We start from the raw sequence: 22,941 nt of genomic DNA on the forward strand, positions 1-22,941 counted from the left end.
AGAGCAAAAGGCGTCAGGTTCTACCACTCTCGCAATGTGCTGGGAAGTTGTTGTACTTTGTGGGAACTTGTGCAAGACATAAACTGTGCCCGAGGGTTCAACCTACTCAGTTTTCATCACAACATGCATTATATTTTCAACACTTTTCCTCATATATTCATCCTACACAAAATTGTATCTCCCCATTTCATCTTCCCATGCCACCTCTTATTTTTAAATTATTTTTTCAATTCCATATATTGCCTAGCTCCAATTTCAAAATTCTTCAGTGGTCCAACCCAGAACACCAACTCTGAGTAAATCTTGAGTAAAAGTCCCACTAGTTAAGTTTGAGCATTCTTGCTAAAAATTGCTCACTCCCAGATTTGAAAAAAGTTCTCTTTGAGCAGGAATTCTGAAATTACAAGTGTTAAATCCTCACAATTTACTATGAATCTTTATTACATGGATGGTTTACAAGGAAAAACTGATTTGCTTTAGCAAAACATGAGCCAAAGGAGTAATATGATCTCTATTATATGGATTTAAGGTTTGAAGATAGGAGAGATGACAGTGACTGTTACTCCGTTAATTGTGGTTACCCTACCTTGGCTCTGAGTTTGTGGGTTGATGGTTATGTAAGCCTGCATTTTCAGTACTCCCAGTATTCAAGTGCTCTCTTCCCTTTTTTCTAGTCCCTGTTTGACACTGTAACCAAATTTAGCCTGAGAGACAATGAGGAACACAGGTTTTGTTTACTGTCCTAATGCTGCTGTGCAGCACCATGGGGAACAATATGGAAGTGGATGTGAAGCACTGAGGAAGCAGGGAGAAGTGAAAGGAAGAATTGTCTTTGCAGCCCCGGTTCAAATGCATGTCAGGTTGTGTCCTGTGCTACTGCACTGAGCTGCAAGGACAGAGCAAATTTGTCAAAACATCTTACATCGTCTTCACATCTTTCTTTGAAACTAGCTGTCTTCTACTCATCTGTGTAACTCAGCACAATCGTGTTTGAGGGTATTTGAGCCAATACAAACACCACTTCAATGGCAAGGATCAGAGGCAAACAGACAATTCTGTTCAATCAAATAAAAGACATTAAAGCAAACAGTAGATTTCTGAAAAGGATTGTTTCTCTTAAATAACCAGTGTGCAAACTCATATTCAATTCACAGTCTTTGTCAAGAGTGCAAGTCCTCAAACAGTCTTAAACAAAGATAATGCTACTGACACTGTAGTTTCTGGCATTTAATATGGTTTATTCCTATGGTGTGGGTTTTTTGGAAGAACTAAAGAATATTTTCTTAGAAGATGGATTGTGCACATAAAAAAAAATTCTACAGTGGTAACAAACTGGCCTCTGAAGTATGGATAATGATTTTTTTTCACTTCATACATAAGTGAAAAGGATGCAGCCCTCCTTTTATCAGTAGTTTATCTGTAACAACTTCATTTTCCGTTTCTAGCCAACTTTGGATATCAAACACATAAAGGAAGCAGTATATAAAATGTATTTCATAAAATAATGAGCCGGCTGGCATTTCACTGGCAGTTCAGATGTTTAGTTGGTTCTGTTATTCTTTGAATCTGCCTTGGATGATGACTGGTAGATTTCTGTGTGGCTACACATGGTCATGTTCCTGAACTGCTGTTAATCTACAAATCCCTGTTGTTAAGTCATTCTCTGTGGAGAAAGAGCTGGATTGCTCTTCTAAAAAAAGCAGCCCTTGGAAATAGTTACACTGACTCAATTAATAGCAGGGTATCATCAGCTGGAAAGCAATGCCACGTGTCCAGGTTCCTGGGTTTGTTGGTGTGAGTGACAATAGCACCAGGCATTCAGTGTGAAAACAGAAATTTGCTGTGCAGATTTAAACCTTACAAAGGCAAAGAGCTTAATGCACTTTGTGTTTAAATGAAAATGTCCTGATCTCACAAAAGGAGACAAAAAAATAAATAACTAACAAATGCTTCTTGATTTATCAGCTAAAAGACTGCTATCTAAAGAGCCTGGGCTCGCAGCAATAACTATTATGTGTTTAGAAGGCTTTTCCTGGAACAGAATTCAATGGAGAGTTTTTAGTGAAATGTGAGGACATTCCCAGCTGTCAAAAGAGCACAGAGATTTGTAAAGGAAATATTAAGACTGGTTTGAAGACATCTTGAGTAGAATCAATGAGGAAATGGTTACAGAAGTGATAGATATTGATAAGCACTCAGAGTACTTGTAAATGCTGACAAATGCAAAGTGTACGTGGAGCCCAAAAGGCCTGTGCCCATAGAGGCCCACAGAAGGCACAGAAGCTCTGTCCCAAGATGATGCTCTGATGCCACCCAAGGGAGCCCACAAGATGTAGAGGGCTTGACAGGTGTCATTCCTTGAACCTTGTGTCACAGCACAAGCGATCCCAGCCTATTTGGACATGTGCATTCTGGGGCTTTTGAGTATGAGAGAAAACTGAATTCAGACACAGTCGTTCTTTTAAATAGTGTTTTACCCTCCCATAAGGTCTTTTGCTGCATTTTGTAACTTTTAATTTGTACACGAGGTTCCCTGTTGCAATCAGTTTTAGTCAGTCACACTTGCACACCCTGTAGTTTGTCTTAGTAGGAGGTAATTTCATGTCAACACTTGCATGGTGACTAAGCACCTGTCTTTGGGTTTGTTGGATGTAAACATACAAGGCGTGGCTGCTGAAAAAGGCAAGTCTAGATTTAGACTTAGCCTTACCTTCCTTGAATATTTGTTTTTTATTTTCTTATTTAAGGAGGAAGATATATCCTTCCATGTTAATGCCAAGACAATGCAGTTTTTCTAAACTTCTCTCAGCAGGCTGTGAATCTGATTTACCAGATTCTGCCTTCACACACAAATCTCTGACATGTCTCTCTCCAGGAATTACAGAAGTTCTTGAATACTGAATTCAATGAGGCCAGAAATTCTACTTCTACTTGTATTTCACTCACATCTTCACTTGTGGTATTGTTTATGCTCGTGTATTAACCATTCAATGTAGGAATATTTCTGAAAATTAGTAGACTGACTGGGGGATGTAGGAAGCTGTGAAGTAGACAGTGCAGTGCTCCTGTTGCAAAATAACCTTTTCAGAAATAGCTTTATCCTGAGCACAAATTGCTAACATCAGAAAGTGTATTTCCACAGAAGGAGTCACAGATATGATTGAATCAAGGAAACTTTGTCCAGCCCATCAGCACAATCATTACTGATCATGATCTATGACTACACTGGTTCCAAGTGCCATTTTTTTCTCTATTTAATTTCTGCTTCTGTGGATACCCTTCCTTGTTCCTCTCCACAGGCAGACACCCATCAAATGACCTGCACACCAAAGGAGCACGTAGCCCATACTAACTGGTATTGCCGAAGCACAAAGGCTTATAACACTTCTGGTTCCAAATTACTGTAATTACAGGACTGCCTGTTCTTGTTACATGTATAAAGGTGTAATGATTTTTTCCCTCTCAGTATTGCCAAACGCCAGGGATCTTCTGTACCAATTAGCCCTCAGGTGAGTTGGGTGTTGCCTGAAGTGCAGATATGCCCGTGAGCTTCTCTATCAGACGCTCAGTCCTTTGACCGTGTAACACTAGAATTCCCAGCTCTTCCAAGCACTTCGGCTTTCAACCACTCTGACCACGCCCCTTATGCGCTACTTATTTTTAGATATGTTTTGCAGCAAACGCCCATTACTTCGCTGTTAGACTTTATCACGACCAAACAAGTGTAGACGTAATAATGAGAGACAAACGCTTTCCTCCCGCAGCACATCTCCCTCCTCACAGCTTTCTGCGGGCCCCAGCAGAACGGGGGGCACTGTCCGTGCCTGTCTGGAGCAGCAGTCTGTGTCGGCAGCCGGGGCCGCCACACTGACAGGGCTTTCCCCGGGGGGATGGAGCTCCCACAGCCGGAGCCGCCACACTGACAGGGAACGAGCTCCCACAGCCGGAGCCGCCACACTGACAGGGCTTTCCCCGGGGGGATGGAGCTCCCACACTGACAGGGAACGAGCTCCCACAGCCGGAGCCGCCACACTGACAGAGAACGAGCTCCCACAGCCGGAGCCGCCACACTGACAGGGCTTTCCCCGGGGGGATGGAGCTCCCACAGCCGGGGCCGCCACACTGGCAGGGAACAAGCTCCCACAGCCGGGGCCGCCACACTGGCTGCGCTTTCGCAGGGGACCGAGCTCCCACAGCCGGGGCCGAGCGGCGGCCGCCCGGGCCCTCCGCGCTCGGCGGTGACGCGGGCGGGGGCGGGCCCGGCGGGGCGGGCGGGCCCTTTTCTGGCCGTGCCGGGCGGCGGGGCCGCACTCCGGCCGGGCCGCGGCAGCCCCGGCGCAGCGGTGGCGGCTCCTGGCCCCGGGGTTATGCGTAGGGGCGATGTTCCTGCCGGCTGGTGCCAGGCTCCTCCTGCGCTCCGGACGGAGCTCCTTCCTCAGCCTCCTGCTGCTGCTGTTGCTGTGCCCCGGCGGCGAGAGCGCGCCGCGCCGCCGGCCCGCGGGGCCGCCCGTGGTGCTGGGTAAGAGCCGGGGGGCGGCGGGGCGGGCGCTGCGGGGCCGGGCCGGGCTGAGCTGAGCCCGCCGGCCCCGTTACCCACCCCCGGCGGGGCGGCGCGGGGGGCCCGCGGCGCTGCGGGCTCGGCACGGCCGCGGGGAGCGCGCCCCGCCCGCCGCTGGCAGTGCCCGGGCTCCGCGGGCACCGGGGGGCGCAGAGCCCGCACCCAGCGGCGGCTCCGCAGCTGCCCTGGCGCTGGCAGCTCGGCCTGGCCCGGCCCAGCGGAGGGACGTCCGGGCTGGGGCTGCCTTGGCCTGGCAGCCGGAGGGGGACAGACAAGGTTCGTTTTAATACGCATCGAGCTCATTAAGCAACACTAGAGCATCCCTGCTTAAGTCTTTCCTCTCTATGAACCTTTCGTGAGGGAGTTTGGAATCAGATGTGGAAGGAGGAGTGGTTGGGTGTTCCAGCAGTTGAATTACAAAATAAAAAAAAAATAGGCATTTCATCATATGACATGAAAAACAAGTATTTGTCACTGGCCTGTTGTTTCACCTGTTGACACAAAACAGTTTGTAATGAATATGTAGATAATACTCATATGCTAGTTAATAAGTAACGCTTGTTAGTTGCTTTTTGTATCTGTTGGTAATAAGATGTAAATAAATTTTATATGCTTCAATAACTTGTCTACTGAAACTGTAGTTCTTAAGCATTCCAAGAAGCAAGTGTGTTTAGTGACAGTAATGTCAGTAGCCAGTCCTGTGAATATATTCAGCATGTTCTTATTATTAATTAACCTTGATGGTCATGGGGGAAGAAAAACTAAGAAGATGAGAAAAGTGGCATGTTTTCTTGATAATAATTTAGGCTCTGATGGTGCCTTTGTTACTACTGTTACAAACTTCTGACTTAGAAGGGCAAACTCTACCAGACCATATTAAAAAATGTTCTTGTTATCTGAGGGTACAGTGTGTACAAATCCACAGTTCTTCAAAGGCCTCTGAACTGACTGACAGGCTGTGGTTTGGAAGTAGAAACTGCAGAAGGGTGTCCTAAGAGGCAGGAGTTGAAGCAGGAAGAATTCTTTGAGTTCTGTCTGGGGAGGCTAGAAACAATCTTTTATGCCATCTTTCCACTCAGTAGTGCTGGATGTAGCAGTAGGCCTTGGCACTTGCTCCAGTGCAAGCTTCCTGATGACAGAGATGTTTTAGTTGCTGATTTTATTGAACTCTATCTGGGCAGGAATCAAAGATTTAAAAGCAACTGGCAGAAAGGGTTACTGACTGCAGAAGTGTGGATTTACTACTGATGGATCTTCGGTAAGTATATATGCTCCCTAAGGATGGTTTTAAGAACTGTGGCTGACCTACATTTCCTGAAGAGACATTGTGGTAAATACTGTGTGGCTGAGCACATGGTCATCTGGAGTGCTTTGCAACAGATTTTCTTGCTGTTACAGTGAATTTTCATCAAATGCTGCAGAACTTGTATCTCTGTGTTCTAGTCAGTCTCTGCATTTTAAAATTTGCTGGATTTTTTGCTGCCCAGTCCTCATCCTTCTTGTGTGTGTGACATGTTAAAATAAGCCTTTTAGGAATTGCTGTGATGAGGATGCTGGAGGGGCTTATGAGAATCACTTAGGGAAGCATTCTAAGTGCTGGCTAAACACAGGTGTTTGGGGGAAGGGAGAAAAACCCACATCACCTGGATACACAAATGAAAAAGATTCAGAGCTGTAAGGCTGCATTATACAAGCCTATACAAGCTTGAGATGAATTTGGAGCCCATAGGAGGTGAGAATACAGAGTTGATCCTCCTGATTTATCAGACAGGCATCTAGACTCTTAATTTCTCATATAAGTTCAGTTTTAAAATAAATTTTTATCTTATAGTAAACAAGTTCTCATGATCCAACACTCGATCTGTTTGGAGGTTAATATGCCTCAGTAGAAAGGGGAATTAAATTTGGTCATACTCTGTATGTGGCAAGTTGGCCACCTGATCTTAAGGAATAAAGAAAGAAGAAATGCTCTTTAAAGGAATGTTGTCAACATAGTGATCACTTCAGAAATGTTTTGGACCAGGGATGGTCACAAGACCCAGTGTCACTTGCTCTCAAAACTTTTGTGTAATGACCCCACTTTGCAGTTGCAATCTATGCTTACCCAAGTAACAGAGGGGAACTAGAGCAGAATTTTGCAAAATATGGAGTGTTGCTCATGTGTGGGTAACTTCTGTTCTGCTGCCCAAGTACTGACAAAACTGCTGCTTGGAGGAATCTCACATCTGAAAACAGCTGAGCTGCATGAAGACAGCCTTGTAACTCTTGGCCACAGCTGTGATGGCAACAGCTCTCAGATTTGGGGAGCCTCCAGCTGGCTCAGGTGAAAGGTGGTGCTGTGGAACAGCTGTGCCAGTGTAGCAGCTCATTGGTGCTCGCCCAGCTTTCCTTGGACCTGTTTGTTTGCCACTTTGTGGAGTCCTTTGTCTTGCTAAAGCATGAGGAAATAACCTGATGAGGAAGAAGTGATTAATTTTGTAGTTGAATTACTTTAATGGAGGAGCTGGCACAAAGAACGTGGAGAGTGGCACCACATGGCTAGGTTGTTTTTAACCTGGCCTGTTCATCCTCGAGCTGCCTTAGGAGCGGGAGCTGCTCTACTTGGAGCTTGTGCCCTTTCATACCAAAGGAGCAACAACAGGGACCAAAGTGCCATGGGGTAGTAACTGACAGCAAAATACTGCAGTGCAATTTCTCTGTTTTCTCTGAGATTTAAATAAAAAAGCATTGAAGTGTATTCATATAATGGTATCAGAGAAGAAAAAGAAAAAGGTGAAAGTCAAACCCTTATTTGCAGAGCAAGAGCCTGCTTGAAAGCCTGATATAAGGCAGAATTCTCATTAAAACCTAAGGTGGTTGTCTCAGATTCCTTTCCCAAGTGTTTTGGGGGAAAAGGAGACTATTTATGATACTGATGTGCTTTTATGCCTTTTTTAAAGTGTTTTCTATTTAGCCAGGATGATGTAATCATACAGAAAAAGCTCCTTTAAGAACCAGAATAGCTCACTGAATGCTGCTGTTCTACTAAAATATCTACTAAAAATGTATACTACATATATTCTGTGCAATTACTTCTGCATATCTGCTTTATATTTAGATGAACTTTAATTTTTTACACTTGTCTTATCAGTTTGGTGATCTTCAACAGGCTTGTCTTTAATGCTGGTTTCAAGTTGTTTTTGTGGCTGTTCTTCCTTCATTCTCTGATGTGGTCCATCAATAATCACTGCATACTATCTCGTGTCTTAGGCATTTTTGGAGCTGGTAACCCATCCTTATAAGATCAGTGTCAGATGCACTGAACTCTTTACCTTTTAGACCTGACTCAACACAATAACTATATCAATGTTCTGATACCTTCTGCAAACAATTTGTTAGGTACTTGGCTAAACTTTTCTAGAAAGACACCTAAATGAAGTTTGTTAATAATTGATTTACATGCAAAGGGGCTGTGCCTGTGAATTCCTGCTGACTGCTAATTGAGCTGTGTATGTTTGTATGGTCAGCTGGCTAGATGTCAGGAGTGATTTAAATGTTTATGCCTCATGTGATCCAAGGTATCTGGAAGTATCATGTGAGACGTTGTTTGCTTTCTTGTTCCTAATTTTAAACAAGGCCTTTTCTGTGGCAGTCCATGGAGTCTGTGAGCTGCTTCAAGACATTCTCAGAGAGCTGTAGTCAGAGTTTAATTTTCCTGGAAAGTTGCTTCATTTTGAAGGGAGACTAATTTATAGAACCAGAAGACGACAGTTATTTGAGGAAGTAATACTGGTTGAAAAGTTACAATAGTTGATAAATACCCGAAGGTATTTGCATTTCAGATAAAAGCAGTAAAAAAGTACCAACTGCTGGTCCTATTTTTTCTTTTTCCCCACATGAAAAAATATCTTGGCTCCCCACCCTGTTATTAAATAAATGCTTTTTTTGTTTTGTTTTGTTTTTCCTTAGGATCCTCATATTTGGACATTTGTTGAATGATTTTTTTCCTTTGTTATCTGAGCAGTCTTAAGGCAAGCGACTTTTAGGGTGCAATTTGCTTATTGTCTCTTGGTGGGAACTGTGAATCTGTCATTAAGGATAGTGATAGGCAGGAGTAGGAATGTATCCTAAAGCTAATTGCTGCAATTCACAGTCTGTTACCTCTATTAAACTCTAAAAATATTTCTATATGTGCTTTTCTGTACAGTTTAATCATATAAAAACACATCGCAGAGGGAGATCTAATAGTTTTGTCAGGCTGTATGAGACCAAAAAATTAGCCAAGGATACTATGAATATTGGAAGTGAATTTGGCTTATTGATGTATTAGAGTGAGTTTTGTTGGGATTAGCATCTTTGTGAAAAAGGAGGATGTGCTAGAACTGATAGAACACAAAATCTTATGGAAACACATTTTTCTGCTGAATAAGAAATCTAATTTTTCCAAATGTTGCTGTTCTGAAATCAACAGAGGAATTACACAGCTGCAAATTAGGGAAGCAGAGTACTGCTGAAGATCTTGTCTTGGACATCCGGTCTTAACTAGTGCTGATGTATTTTGCAGAACTTCACAAACAAGTTATTTTGGGGTCAGTGTGCAGGTCTTAAAAAGAACTTTTAGAACTTTAAAGAGCACTCTTTAATATTTCCAGCAAAAAGGTTTAGAAACTGCAGGTATTGGTAGATGAGAGGAGGAGGAGAAAGATTGCATACAGATTACTCTGCCTGCAGGTCCATCCTCTGTATGGCCTGAAAGCAAAGGGAAACATGTTTTTCTATTGCTTTCAAATTCCACCATAAAAATAAAAAAAGCTACGTCCTTAACTTACAGAATTAATCTTCAGTGTGATATTTTTTAACCTGTTACTTATAAAAAACCACTAAGTAGTTCTCCAGACAAAATGTAAATCATTAACACTGTTAAACTGGTTGGGTTGAGGGCTGAAGATCTTGCGTGTTTTTTACCATAATCTCAAAACCAAAAATTTGTATTTTATTTCCTATAGATTCATCATGAAGCATCTCCAGTTTGCAAAGTATACTTTAGAAAATAAAAAAGCCCTAAGGTGTGAGTGATAGTGATTAGCAGCTTCACTGTTAATATGGAAATACAAACATGACAAAACCATTTTTGTTAATCCCTGCTTTACAAACAGGCATCATACTTATACATCAGAATTTATTTTTTAGCTACAGTATTTATCTTTGCACAGGTAGAACTTGTCTTTTATCTTTTGTTTAGAATTGAAAAAATTGCCATTTTTCCTCTTGTTCCTTATCATCCCTTGAGTAAAATCAGTATGTCATGTTTCTCATCTTGTGTTCCATGTTGGACACAGGAGCAGAGCCTCTATCCTCCAGAAGCTCGAAGATAAAATATCTTAACTAAATGAAAGTTGCAGTTAATCTAAGATCATTCCATTAAGTCTAAGTGAGACTTTGTACAGTTTCTTGCTTTCAGTGCTTTGTTGATAGATGTATCTCGATCATAATCTGAAACTTCTTCAGCTGTGAGTTTTCCCTACTCTGAGCAGGCGTGCTTGTGATTGATTGAGTGCAGTTTGGAAACCTCAGCAAGTTCTCCAAACTCTAATTCCGCAGATGTTTGTCTAAGTCTTTGAAGGGTATCTTTGCTGGAAGAACTTTATTTTTACCCAAGGAGGTGAGATTCCAGGCTAGAACAAAATGTCACTCTTCTTTGTTTTGCATTGAAACTGAAGACAAAATCAACCTGTTCTGTCCTTGGCAAGTCTGCTGCTGAAACTAGCCAGTCATGAAAGATTGATATAAATAGAATTACGTTCTGTTCCCTTTCCAATTAAAAGCACTGATATGGCAGAGGCAGGAGACTGGAACAAGTTGTTGCCTTAGCTTTCTAAGCAATTACTAAGTAGGATTTTGTGAGGTTACAAGACTGAACTTCAGTAAACTCTTTCTAAGGTGTGATGCAATGCTGTAATCTCCCTTACTATGCTTTCCAGTATATCAGAGTCCTTGAAATATGACCTAAAATAAACCATGGTCAGCTACTGGGCCTTTTAACGTTTCACTTAAGGCGACAAAAATAAAGCTCCTAAAAACATAATGAAAAAGTAGAGGTAGTTAATAAAGAAATCCTGAGGTACATCTCATAGTGAGGCATAACCTGCTGTGGTTGGAGGTTGTAAGAATGTGGTTATCTGAAGTTTTGGCCTTTTTCAGTTCTGCAATAACTTTTTTCTAAAAGCACATCTGGTTTTCCAGTTAAATTAGGCATTCTGGTAAAAGATATTATCTCTTTCCTTAAACCATTGCTAAGTGTCAGTGTATTATAGAAGTCAAACTGATTTGATTGCGCCCTTTACTGGGGGATAGGGGGAGCTAATGTATGGGTAGACCTGCATTAAAAAACTTCAGAACTAAACATTGACAAGCACACCCTAAAAAGGGGACTTTGTGGACCTGAAAGGAGTAGAGGGAACCCTTAAGAAGGGGTGCCTAACTTCTAAATTTTTCTAATACAGAAAAACTTTTCAGTTGCTGAAATGTTTTTCTTTCTCTGGTTCTTGAGGAAAAAAATTATTAAACATAACAGAATATAAGAAGTTTCTCTGAAAACTTGGTGCTGAAAATTGTTAGTGTTTGGTTAAGACTAATTCTATTTGGGAAAATATTCCTGTTTCCATCTAGAGTTTAAAAAATAATGAAGAATAAACCTTAGTCAAAGGAATACTGACATTTAGTATATGCCTTAAGAAAGTGCAAATAGCCAAGACCCTTTCCACCACATCCTACTCATGTAAGGTATGCAAAGGAAACAAAAGTAACTATTGTTGCCAAAACCTGAATGTAAAAGAGAAGAAAGTGCATTTTTACATTGTTAGCCAACCATATCTTGTGTTGTAAAAGTCTGGTCTTATGTGAGGAAGGGAAGATAAGTAATATAAATCAATCTTTTATGTTTTACGTTTCTAATGTCAAATTGATAGTTTGCAGGCAACTGTTTAAAGAGAACAAAGTTGTGTAGTTGTGATGCTCTGGAAAAAAAGTTCTTTCAGAAAGATTTGGTTTGTACTTGAAAACACAGATAAGTTAGGTAATGTCCTAGACAATCTTTTTTTTTTTTTCATACTCATGGCCTTACATGCTCCTTTATAGTCTGCTCTTTGAAGTTAGGAGCTGTTCATCCAGAATCATTCTACATGTTGGTTTCTCAGGTAATGAGCTTAGAAAATATAGAAATATTTTCAGTGGAAAATGTATGTGTAGTACCATCTTATGTAGTTTTTTTTTCTCCAATTACAAAATCTGATGGTGTCTCTGGCTGCAGTGATACTGTAGCCCTTATGTGCATTATTTAGCTGTGTGTACTGCAATAGAAAATGTTATATGCTTTAATTAACTCTCTCCTTTTTATATCTCCCCCTCCTCTTTATATTTTTCAGTTCCAGGAGACTTAGGCAATCAGTTGGAAGCAAAGTTAGATAAGCCATCAGTGGTGCACTATCTCTGCTCTAAGAAGACAGACAGTTATTTTACACTCTGGCTGAATCTAGAATTGCTTCTGCCTGTCATCATTGACTGCTGGATTGATAATATCAGGTAAGAGCAGAAATGTTACTCTTTGCAGTTACATCCTTTCCATAGGCTGACATGCAGAATGGCTGCCTTTAAATTCCTTTTCTGATTCAAGACCAGTGAGAGGAATGACTTGGAATTCTGCTGGGTAGGCTAACAGGATGGGTCTGAAGATGTAGCTCTGTTTCATCTGAAGTAGCTGTAATTGCTGATGAGGAGCAGAAGCTCTCTTAGTTCCTTTCACTTTCTCTTCTACCAGTGACCCAGTGTAGGTTTGAGCACTTGTTAGACACCTCTCTGGCCAAATGGACAGAAACTGATGCACAGGAAGTTCCACCTGAAATATTTTGGTTTTAAAAATTGCCTAATTTAAAGCTTTCATGCTATTTCCAATCTGCTTTATTAGTGTTCCTGTAAAAATAATATAAATATATGAAAACAAGAAATAATTAGCTGGTGCAATTAAAAACTATTGTGTTGGCATGTAGCTCTTTTATGAATGTACTGAGCTCCTGTGAAGCAGTCTCTGCTTTGTCTTGCCCTGTGCCTTATGGATTAGAGAGATTTTTGTTAAGAGATTTGTGCATTGGTTTAGATTATTAGACTCCATCTGGGGCAAAAACTTTCATTCAGAAGTGGCAATTGTATTGATATGCTACTGAAAACAAACCAGCCCCCAACTGTAATAATAGGGATGATTAAAGAAATAAACTCCTGACTCAATGCTCCAGATTCTTCACATCCTAAGTTGATTTGAAAAGTATTTACACAACACTCAATACCTCAATATGTTTCCTGAGGTGCTAGTTGTCATTAATCAGGAAATAAAGTATTTGCTTATGCTGGTATGGGTGTTTCTAGTTAAATAGAAATGAATTATTTTTAGGTAGGTTAATATTTTTGATGTCTGATTTAATAGGTATTTTCTGTCCTATTGTCACATTCCTATGCTCTTTATAAGTTTTTCCATTTTGTGGCTTGACGCAAAGTCACTTTATAAGTAGCTGATATTTTAAAGATGAAGTTCAGTCACACTTCCATATGCTCAGTTTTACAGAGACAAAAAGTCTTAGATGCTGCACCATGAAGCATTGAAGTAATTAAAGTAATTGTTTGCACTGTATAATCTCTTAGCCATGAGAGTACTCTGATCATGTCTGCTTAGGTTGAGTTTTGTCCTCCTTCTGAGTAACAGCACTTCAAGTTCTTATACTGCACTCAGAATGTAAGACCCAGTGTAATTGAGGGTTGTCATGTGGCAATAAAACATGTTTCGTGAGTTTTTTTAATTGTTTTTCTTCCCCTCCTCCCCAGGCTGGTGTATAATCGAACAAGTAAGATTACAGAACCACCAGATGGAGTGGATATCAGAGTGCCAGGGTTTGGGCAGACGTTTTCCTTGGAGTTTCTTGACCCAAGTAAAAGGAGCGTTGGTATGTACAAGCTGTGTCTGGAGTGGAGGGTCCACTTGGAGGGTTTTTCTAGTTTGTCTTTATGCAACAAGCTTCTGAAGTGTGATTTCAAATTACAGTTCTGTGAGCTCACTTGGCTTTTAAGAGTTTTCATTACATTTATTGTTTCGTTTGTTGCATGGCCTGATAGATTGAGACAAGAAGATTCCATGTTATTTAGTGTTGTGTCAAATCTAAGTTTGGTGGATGAAATCTGAGTAGGCATATTGAGGACAGATGCTTTCTGAAAATGAGATGGGTTGAGTAGAAAATTCTGTGACAGAAGCTTGACAAGCAAAACTGAAATAAAAGCACAAGTTCTGAGTAAGATGTTCTTTGGCCTTAGGAGTGGGTTAATTGGATTGGGAGATATGGTAGCACAGTGTGTATCTCCTTGTATTTTGGTGGTGTCAGAATAATTATATAATTGCATTTGTGCTGCAAAAGATTTCTGCATTAATGTGTTTGCAGGCTTTTTTGTTTGGTGCTTTTGTAGAAGTCATGTTTCAGAAAACTGAGTTGGATAAGCTTTTGTGAGTTGTTCACTGTGGCTGAAGACTGGAGGAGTTGAATAGTCAGTAATGGACTGAGCTTCCCATGCTGCATAGCATGGATCTGCTCTTTAAGGGCAGTGATGTGTTTAATGATTGGCACTAGGTCACTCTTACACCATGGTTCAATCCTCTTCTTGAGGGACTATATGATAAACATTCAAGACTGACAAGTGAGGTTCTGCTCAAAACTTAAATATGGCTCTGATGTTCATTAGACTGTTCTGACACTGTTACTGGATGCATTTAATGGTAATACTTAAATCCCATGTGTCAAACCTTGTATTAAGTAACATCTTCCAATATGCAGTCTGCAGCTGTTTTCCTTTTTGCTATTAAAACTTTATGTTCAGTTACTTAAGTCTTAGTCCACTAACCCAGACATAAAAAAATAGTTTTGGGGTAGTTTACAGAGTTCTGCCCTGGGGTATATAATAAGCATTTGTTTCCAAGAATAAATGTTGACGTCCAGGCCAACTGTTACTCCTTACCTGTTGTTAATTTGCAATCAACAAAAGCTGTGACTGGGATGAAAACCCCTTAGAAATTATTATGTTGCAGCTCAAGGGTAAACTTTCCTTTGCATATACTGCATTTGGCTGCCAAAATGTTTGAGAGGTCAGCTATCTAGTAAGAAGTTTTAATGGTGATATTCTCTCAGTTTTGGGGGATAGTGAGCATAACTCATTTTGTTTAATATGCATGCAGCTTTCTAGATTGTTAAAGGCAAACTGCAGGTTTAATGTGTATATATGTCAGTTAATGCCTCTGGAGCTTTGTTTTGCAGTAGTGGCTGACAGCTGCTTCTCACACTAACCTTGTTACTCTTCTGTTTCTCTCTTATCTGATATTTACAGGAAGTTACTTTTATATGTTGGTGCAGAGTTTAGTCGATTGGGGCTACAAACGTGATGAAGATGTAAGAGGAGCACCTTATGACTGGAGAAAAGCACCAAGTAAATAATATATATTACTTTAATAAAATTTTGACTCTCCTAGCCAGCAAATAATGCATTGAATCACTTCTCCCAACCTTTACAGTCTAAAAACTTAATTTTGTTTAGTTTTTGGGGCCTGGGTACTCCTGGATGCAAATGCAAGCTCGGTGTTGTGGTTTTGGTTTTTTTCTTCTTTAAACAACTTGCTACTTAAAATTTGCTTAAAGAAAACAACAGAAAAAACCCATTTCAGCAAAGTATGTCCACACAAAACCCCCACCCCTCCCATTCAATATTGGAATTTGAGGTCTGCATTATTAATTCTGCTGACAGTTCAACACCATTATTTAAAACCTTATTTTTTTAAAAGCTCAGCATTCACAATTAACTATCACTGTGTAATCTGTATGTTTTAGATGAGAATGAAGACTATTTTGTGGCACTTCGCAAGATGATAGAGTTGCTGTATGAGCAATATGGAAGCCCTGTTGTCCTGATTGCCCACAGCATGGGGAACATGTACACCCTCTACTTCCTGAACCGCCAGCCCCAGGATTGGAAGGACAAGTACATCAAGGATTATGTGTCATTAGGTGCTCCATGGGGGGGAGTGGCCAAAACTCTCCGTGTGCTGGCTTCAGGTAGGTGATTTGAGGCTTTGCCCTGTGCTGTGTGTGTAGTGCACAGTGCTAACGAGACTGACTGTAGGACTGCAGGATGAGAGTTTTAGGTACCATGAAGGGAAAAATACTTGTTTGTAAGAAATGACAACTTGATGTTTCAAGCATTGCAGCCCAACTGTTATCTTTCATATCTGTGGGGGTGGACTGAGATTTCCCACATCCTGTAACCAGGAGCTTTCTCCCATCTTGACCTCTCCTGACCTCTTTTCAGCAGATTGTTGTGTTGTCTGCTGTTTGGCCTGATGCCTTCCCTTTCTGTCCCTTCTGCCACCAGCCTGATTGCTCTCTGTTCAGTATTGCAAAGCTACCAAGGACTCCAGAGCATTCAGCAGTTTCCTTTGATTAAAGATCACACAGATGCTTGAGGTTAACATTAAAGGAAATTTGTAGAGATGGTGGGGAACTGGTGTCAACAGTTCAAATGCCAGGTGAAAATTATAACTCTGCAGATTAGGAAAGTGAATCTTTGAGGTCTTGGGTTTGGCACACTGTATATGTCTGAGACTAAAAAACAAAAAAATTGAATAAAGCAGCATAATGTACTTCACTAAGTAACTGAAAATGACTGATGGAAAATGTTCACTTACCCGTCATGTGATACCATAATTACATCATGTGCTTTGACATTTAGTTCTCGATGTTTCTGGCTTGGTTTTTTATCTTGTTTCTGACTTGTTATCTTTGGATATCTGCTATCTTCTTCCTAATCAAAGCTGACATCAAAAATTGGACTTCATCAAAATGCAAAACACAGCAAGAGTCAGCCATGCATGGACAGAGCAAAGAATACTTTGCTTAGCAAAGGCATTTGATTCTGAACAGTAGTGCACTACTCCATTACTAATTAGAAAACTTGACTCAATACAAACATCCAATTTATACATTGTTAAAGCTGTTGAAATGTCACTGTAAAAATTTATTTCCCTTTTCCCACAGGCTTTGTCTGACGTATTTGCTTGCTACAGAAATGGCAAGAAGTGAAAAAACAATGTTAATATCACCCTCCCAAAATTACATAATTATATTCCATAGTCCCACATCTCTGTTGGGTTAAACTTTTGTGCTTCATACCTTGTCTACACTTTATAATGCATCTCAAGCAAAGGGGCTAATTCTACTAATGCATAATGAATAGCTAAATTTCTACTAAAATATAGTCAGTCCTACTTTAATCTGTGCATCTGTTGTACTAAACTTCCATGTTTTGGAGCAGAAATTTAGGAATCATGTGGGAAAGTTACATGGGCAAAATAATATCAGAATGTACAGGTTTAAGCGGTTTCTGTCTCAAATAGCTGTAGTAAAGCACCACCATCAGCCCTTGGGCTGCATTAGTCTAGTTAAGAGTTTCTAAAGTTATTACGGTTAGTATGCTGAAAATTTGTTGCTTTAAAGGAAAATACTGCATTTCAGTAGGAAAAACAAGGCACTCTATGAATGCATTCTTTCTGCTCCCATTCCTGTTCATAATATGTGATGCCAGGAACTTCATGTCAAATCCACAGCTGTGTTATCCAAGTGGTAAACAGTACACAGGTGGAATTGTTTTCTGGAGGTTTCTGTGATACTTTGAGCTACTTGTACATGGGCTTTGCTGGATCCCACTACAGTGGGCAAAGACGCAAAGCTCACAGGGGTTTGTTTCTATTTTTAACATGTTGAAAGGCTGAAATGTTAGCAGTGTCTTCATTACATTTTGATGTGTCTGCTGACTTAAATGTGGTGTTGGCCATCCTGTACTTCTTCACTGACGAGAAAAGTAAAGGATTTGAGAAGCACTTTGTAACAGTTCTGTAAGAGAAGGCTGGGATAGTCAGGTTCTGTGTTTGATTATTCTGCTGGAAATAAATCTTGTACACATTCCTTTCATTGTTCAGTTCAGAACTTGGGCTTTCTTTGCTGAAAACTGCCAAGCAGTGTTCAGTAGCTTAGCAGTGAGAGTGCACAGTGAAGTGGTTACACCACGTGGTATCATGAGACCCATTTTTCAGGACCTTTGTGATTCTTGCTGTGCATTTGAGTTTTCTTTATCTGTTTCAGATTAGCCATGTCTCCATATAGTTCTCCTAAAGATGGCATTACTGTGCTTTGTGTCTCCTTGCTGAAGCAATAGTGCCACCCCATGGAATTGAAATAGCAACAAAGTATATTTTTCAGGAAGATTTGTTTCAGTTGGCAGCATTTCAATTTCTATGGTATGGTTGACCTGGACGACTACATGTTGTAACCACCTGGATCTAATAATGGGAAATAAAATTCAACGTTCAGCTTACAAAAGAATTGAGATGTGACAGCCACTGTGATAATGAAAACAAACCAGGAATATAAACTCATGTTTGTCTCAGTGTTTTGTTGTTTGTTTGTTTTTTAAAGTGATCACAGTAATTATTAAGCAGTTCTTGATTTTGTGAAGATGGAAGAACAACTGTTAAAATATGGAGGAAGGTGCATATAAATTATCCCTTTGTCATGTGTTAGTTGAAGCCATTTGTTTCAGTCATTCATCAACTCATATTTAAATCTTGGAAGTTATTAAAAGTCAGTTTGCAGAAGTTAAGTTACGAGACAATCATAAATGAGGAAAAACTTTTCAAATTGTTGCTGTGAGCCAGAGGAACAAACTTACTCATGTTATCACCATGAGTGCTAATAATTGCTGCTGATTAAGATTGATGTCTTGCTTTCTGGGTAATGAAATTCCACTTTTTTCCCTAAGGTGACAACAACAGAATCCCTGTTATCAGTTCACTCAAGATCAGAGACCAGCAGAGATCAGCAGTTTCCACGAATTGGATGCTGCCCTACAACTACACGTGGCCTCCAGACAAGGTGTTTGTGAGCACCCCCACAGCCAACTACACCCTGAGGGATTACAGGCAGTTCTACAGGGACATTAACTTCGAGGATGGCTGGCTGATGAGGCAGGACACGGAGCACCTGGTGTACGGCATGACCCCGCCCGGCGTGCGCATCCACTGCCTCTACGGCACGGGCGTGGAAACCCCCGACTCCTTCCACTACGAAAGCTTTCCTGACAGAGAGCCCAAGATTTTTTACAGCGATGGGGATGGTACAGTGAACTTACAGAGTGCCTTGCAATGTAGAAAGTGGGTGGACAGGCAAGAACAGGAAGTGGTGATGTTCGAGCTTGCGGGAAACGAGCACATTGAAATGCTGTCCAATCATACTACTATCTCCTATGTGAAAAAGCTGCTCTTTGATTTGTGATAACCTTGTGTTCATAGTTATTTTCCTCACCTGTGATGCCTTCCCTTAAATATGGGGAAATGCCTTTTAATCCCTTGATATTTAGATATATTTGAATTATTTATTTTGCTTTTTTAAAAGGTTGTTTTCAAGTTGCTAGGTATTCTAAATGATTGTTTGTCTCTGATTTGTGTTCATGATGTTTCATGGTATTTTCACCTTCTGAAAATTTTGTCAAATATGCATTTTGGTGCCTCTGGTGTTGTGTCCAATGGTCATACAGACTTTCATTTGGAGATTGTGCAGCCCCTTGCACATACCACATGGAGTCACAGATCGCAGAGTTCCTTTGTGTGGCCTTTGCAGGTTTGGAATGGAAGGCGAGGAAGGATGGCAGTTTTGGATGCCCAAGGGAATGGTATTAACAATTTGGCAAACACAGTAAGCATTTTAAAGGGTCTTGCATATTCTGATCCATAGTTCCCAGTGGATTAGTTTCTAAATGTGCATATCTACTAGGTAAAATAGGGAAGAGGTCTGCCTGGAACTGTGCTACCATTGTAATCCAGACTTTTATTTATTACAGCCTGTGGGGGGGAAGAAGATAGATGTGTAAATTACTTGAAGATTCTTTATTAGGTGCCCTGCTGGGTCATTTTAGAAAGAGGAAATGGTTTGCTTATCAATTTCTAGAATCCCTGATCTCATGCAGTCTGGAGTCTGAGGAATTCTCAGCCTGTGCTTTATTTCTCAGTGAGGGAATGAAGCTAAACTGTGGTTGGTGCTTGTAATAACTGTAGCAGTGTGGAGTAGCACATCAATCAAAGCTAATTGAATACTGGCAAACAATCTGTAAGGTATAGAATTGCATTTCTGGGTGAAAAACAACCTCCTGTAGTGGAAATGATAATGGATGGTGGGTAGTATTTAAAGAAAAGTGAACTTCTGAAATAGAGTGGGGAATGAAAGTCAGTATGGAGTATAAACCTTGTTCTCAGTCAAATACTTTGGCTCTGGTCCAGTTACTGGACTAAGCAATGATTGGATCAAGATTGCATTCCACTGAAAAGAAATATTTTGCTTTAGGACTAAAAGTAATTTCCCATAGATTACAAGTTTCATTTTTGCTGTTTGAAGAAGTTGGGACATGTGGTTCCTTAAATGTTTCTATAAATTGTTGAACATGCAGTTCTGTAATTTCCTACAGTGTTGTTCTACTCAGTGTTAAAATAGTAATTTCAACTTTGACCTCCACAGAAGTGCTGGCCTAAAGGCCATCATATTTACCACCTTGATTACAGAAGTCCTGTTGGAGCAATAGTTATACTCAAAAATTCTCTCTTGCTTGCTTTAAAACCAGTCACCCAGTTAGACAGCACTTAGTTTTCTAAAAACACAGCTTTGAATGCTTTCAAAATGCTAGGTTCTCCAAGAAAAATGTTTTAAGAATTGCAGAAGCTTATCAAACTATTAAGGATTCATTACTTAAGGAACTGAATTTGTCTAAAGGCTAAAGTTTTAACTATTTCGGTAGCATGCCTAAAATGTTTTCTGCCACTGGACATATCAAGAAGATCTGTTGAACTGATGGGCTTGAAGTGCTGCTATTGTAGAATGGAACCAGGAAGTAGTTTTAATACTTTAGTTTTAATTCAGAAATCTCTTGTTAATTCAAAACAATTTGAACTAGGGTCATCAACTAGCTAATTTTCTTACTAGGTTTTATCTTCCTTATGTAGCTTTATTTCCCCCTCTGCATTTTTTCCTATGTTGAGGGAGTGTAGTCATTTTCCTGATTTTTAAAACTAATCATTAATCTTGTCCTCCCTTGCCCAGGACCCCATAGTCCAGCAGCAATATTGCCTAGACTTTTCCAGAGTAAGTACTGAGTTGTCCACAGCCTTTGCAATGTGTAACTGCTGAAATGAAAAACAACAAATCACAACCAATCAACCTAAACAACCAATCCGCCCAAAAGAAGAAGTCCTACAACAAGGAGGGGGAAAAAAAACCAACTCAACCCCTCCTTCAAAAAATCCCCACAGAAAATTGCCCTTTAGCCAAGTGATCTATTTTATGCAGGGCTTGTCAGCTGGATAAGCTTCAGGCTTGTGTTCCAAGACTGCTCAAAGATGATAAAGCTCTTCCTTGGTCTGACTCAATTTTTGAATAAATGGCTATTTGAATAAATTACAGAAAACATATAATCACAATCTGTATTTCTTGCTGAAGGAGAATGCCTGTTAATAAGCACTGGATTGAGTGGAGCTGGAGGCTGTATTGCAAGATAGCAGCATAAACATCAAGGCTGAAAAATGAGAAAACAATGTAGGTAAACAATTCTTAACCTGATCTGGAGAATGTTTGTTTGTAAGATTCATTTGGATCCTTACCCATTAATCAATAGCATTTTCAGTCTCATGGCAAGAATTTAGCTGCAGGGGTTTTTTTGTGATTTGAAGTTCCAAAATACATTATTCAAAAAATGCTTGTTCTTTTTGCTCTTTTTTCTTTAGTACTTTTTAAATACACTTTTTGTGACCCAAAAGAAAAAAAAAAGCACAACTTTTTTATTCTTTTCTTATTTTGGCAACCTAGCACTGTGTTTCTGAGATTAGTTGGCTGTATCTTTTAAACTTAAAGATTTCTAAACCAGTTTTCTTTTGGTAGACAACCTTGTGATAGTTAATGTGGTAAAATGAAGCTGAAGGTTTTTCAAGGCTTTTATTTATTGTTCTGTTATTTGTCACTATAAAGCCTTGTTGTACTGTTGTAAAGAAATGTGTGTACCTGAGTTCTAAGTACTGTGTGACAGCAAGCACAGCACCTCTGGTGTTCTTTGATTGCTTGTGGTGCACCTGCAGGCTGGAGTTTTATGTCCAGAAAGTGTGGGGTCGTTTTTCCCCCTACTAAATAATCATCAGCCCTTTCATTTGCAGTTTCTTGCACGTTAGGATGCAGTTCTCATTGAGAAGTGAATGCATTATTCCAGTTGCTGAAGTGGAAGCCCTGCACTGTGTGTGAGGAGTGGCTGCTCTCTGAGCAGATCCTCTGCAGGGGCAGCCCTGAGCACTGCTGTCAGACCTGCTGCAGCCACGGATGCTGAGCTGTCTCCATTCCTGTGGGGAGACAGGGCTGAAAAAAAATCTGTAGTGAGAATGTGGCACTTTGATAAGAGCATTAACTCAGGTGCTTTGCCACACTGCGCAGCTGAAGTGTCTGAATTCACTAATGTATCTTTGTTACACCTAAAGCATTAATTATGTGTCTCTTTCCATAATTTTTACTTAGTTTTATTCTTCCAGGATATTTTCAGAAACCAAAACTAGTCTTGAGGACCAAATGTGTTTCTTATTTTTGGCAACTTGTATAGAAAATGCTGAAGAAGCTTTCAGCTGTCATTGTAGTACTTCTGAAGAGGTTCAGAGTCACTATGTGATTTGTATAAAAGCAGAAAGCTTCAATAACTAGCAATAATTGTAAAGGGTTTGCAGACCAAAGGAAGGAATGTTTGATATTAAGGTAATTCTTGGAGCACAGTGTGTTCAAGGCCCTCTTAAATTCAGGGAATGTTTGGCAGTGACTTTGCTGCTCTACACTAACCAGTATTTTGTACAGAACATATTCTGAGGCCTGGCATTTTATATGTTCTTGTGTATGAATGTGTTCAATAGATTTTGAATATTTTGTCAAATTTGATAATATAATAAAGTTGATCTAATACAGATTGTCTCCTGTTGTGAATAATGTGTTGTCTCGGTTCTCAGAGGAAATGAAAACTTGATGCTGTTTTTCTTCCCTAAAGATGATTGGTGGCTCTCACAGTAATTCTTGCTTAATCTCCCAAATGCACCTACTGCCTTGTGGTACATTTGGAGTTCACTGTTAATTGTTCTTGAATTTATGGAGGTGTGGGATTGAGACTACTCAATTTCTTTTTGCTTGCATCTTGTCTTGTGTTAAAAAAAGTTCTCACGTTGCCTTATAATTCTGCTCAGGTAATTATTTTGAAATTAG

The 22,941-nt window shown here is 40.2% G+C and overlaps 1 protein-coding gene across 1 annotated transcript; it reads left to right on the forward strand.

Moving 5' to 3' along the window:
- Positions 1 to 4,284: 4,284 nt before the first annotated feature.
- Positions 4,285 to 22,649, forward strand: PLA2G15 (phospholipase A2 group XV). The gene is made up of 6 exons (XM_038148164.1): positions 4,285 to 4,519; positions 11,962 to 12,118; positions 13,409 to 13,527; positions 14,954 to 15,052; positions 15,451 to 15,675; positions 18,434 to 22,649. Exons 1-6 carry the CDS (start codon positions 4,381 to 4,383, stop codon positions 18,943 to 18,945), a joined length of 1,251 nt encoding a protein of 416 aa, XP_038004092.1. The 5' UTR covers positions 4,285 to 4,380; the 3' UTR covers positions 18,946 to 22,649.
- Positions 22,650 to 22,941: the final 292 nt, after the last annotated feature.

This window comes from Motacilla alba, chromosome 11 (genome assembly GCF_015832195.1).
Source record: "Motacilla alba alba isolate MOTALB_02 chromosome 11, Motacilla_alba_V1.0_pri, whole genome shotgun sequence".
NCBI classification, from domain to species: domain Eukaryota; kingdom Metazoa; phylum Chordata; class Aves; order Passeriformes; family Motacillidae; genus Motacilla; species Motacilla alba.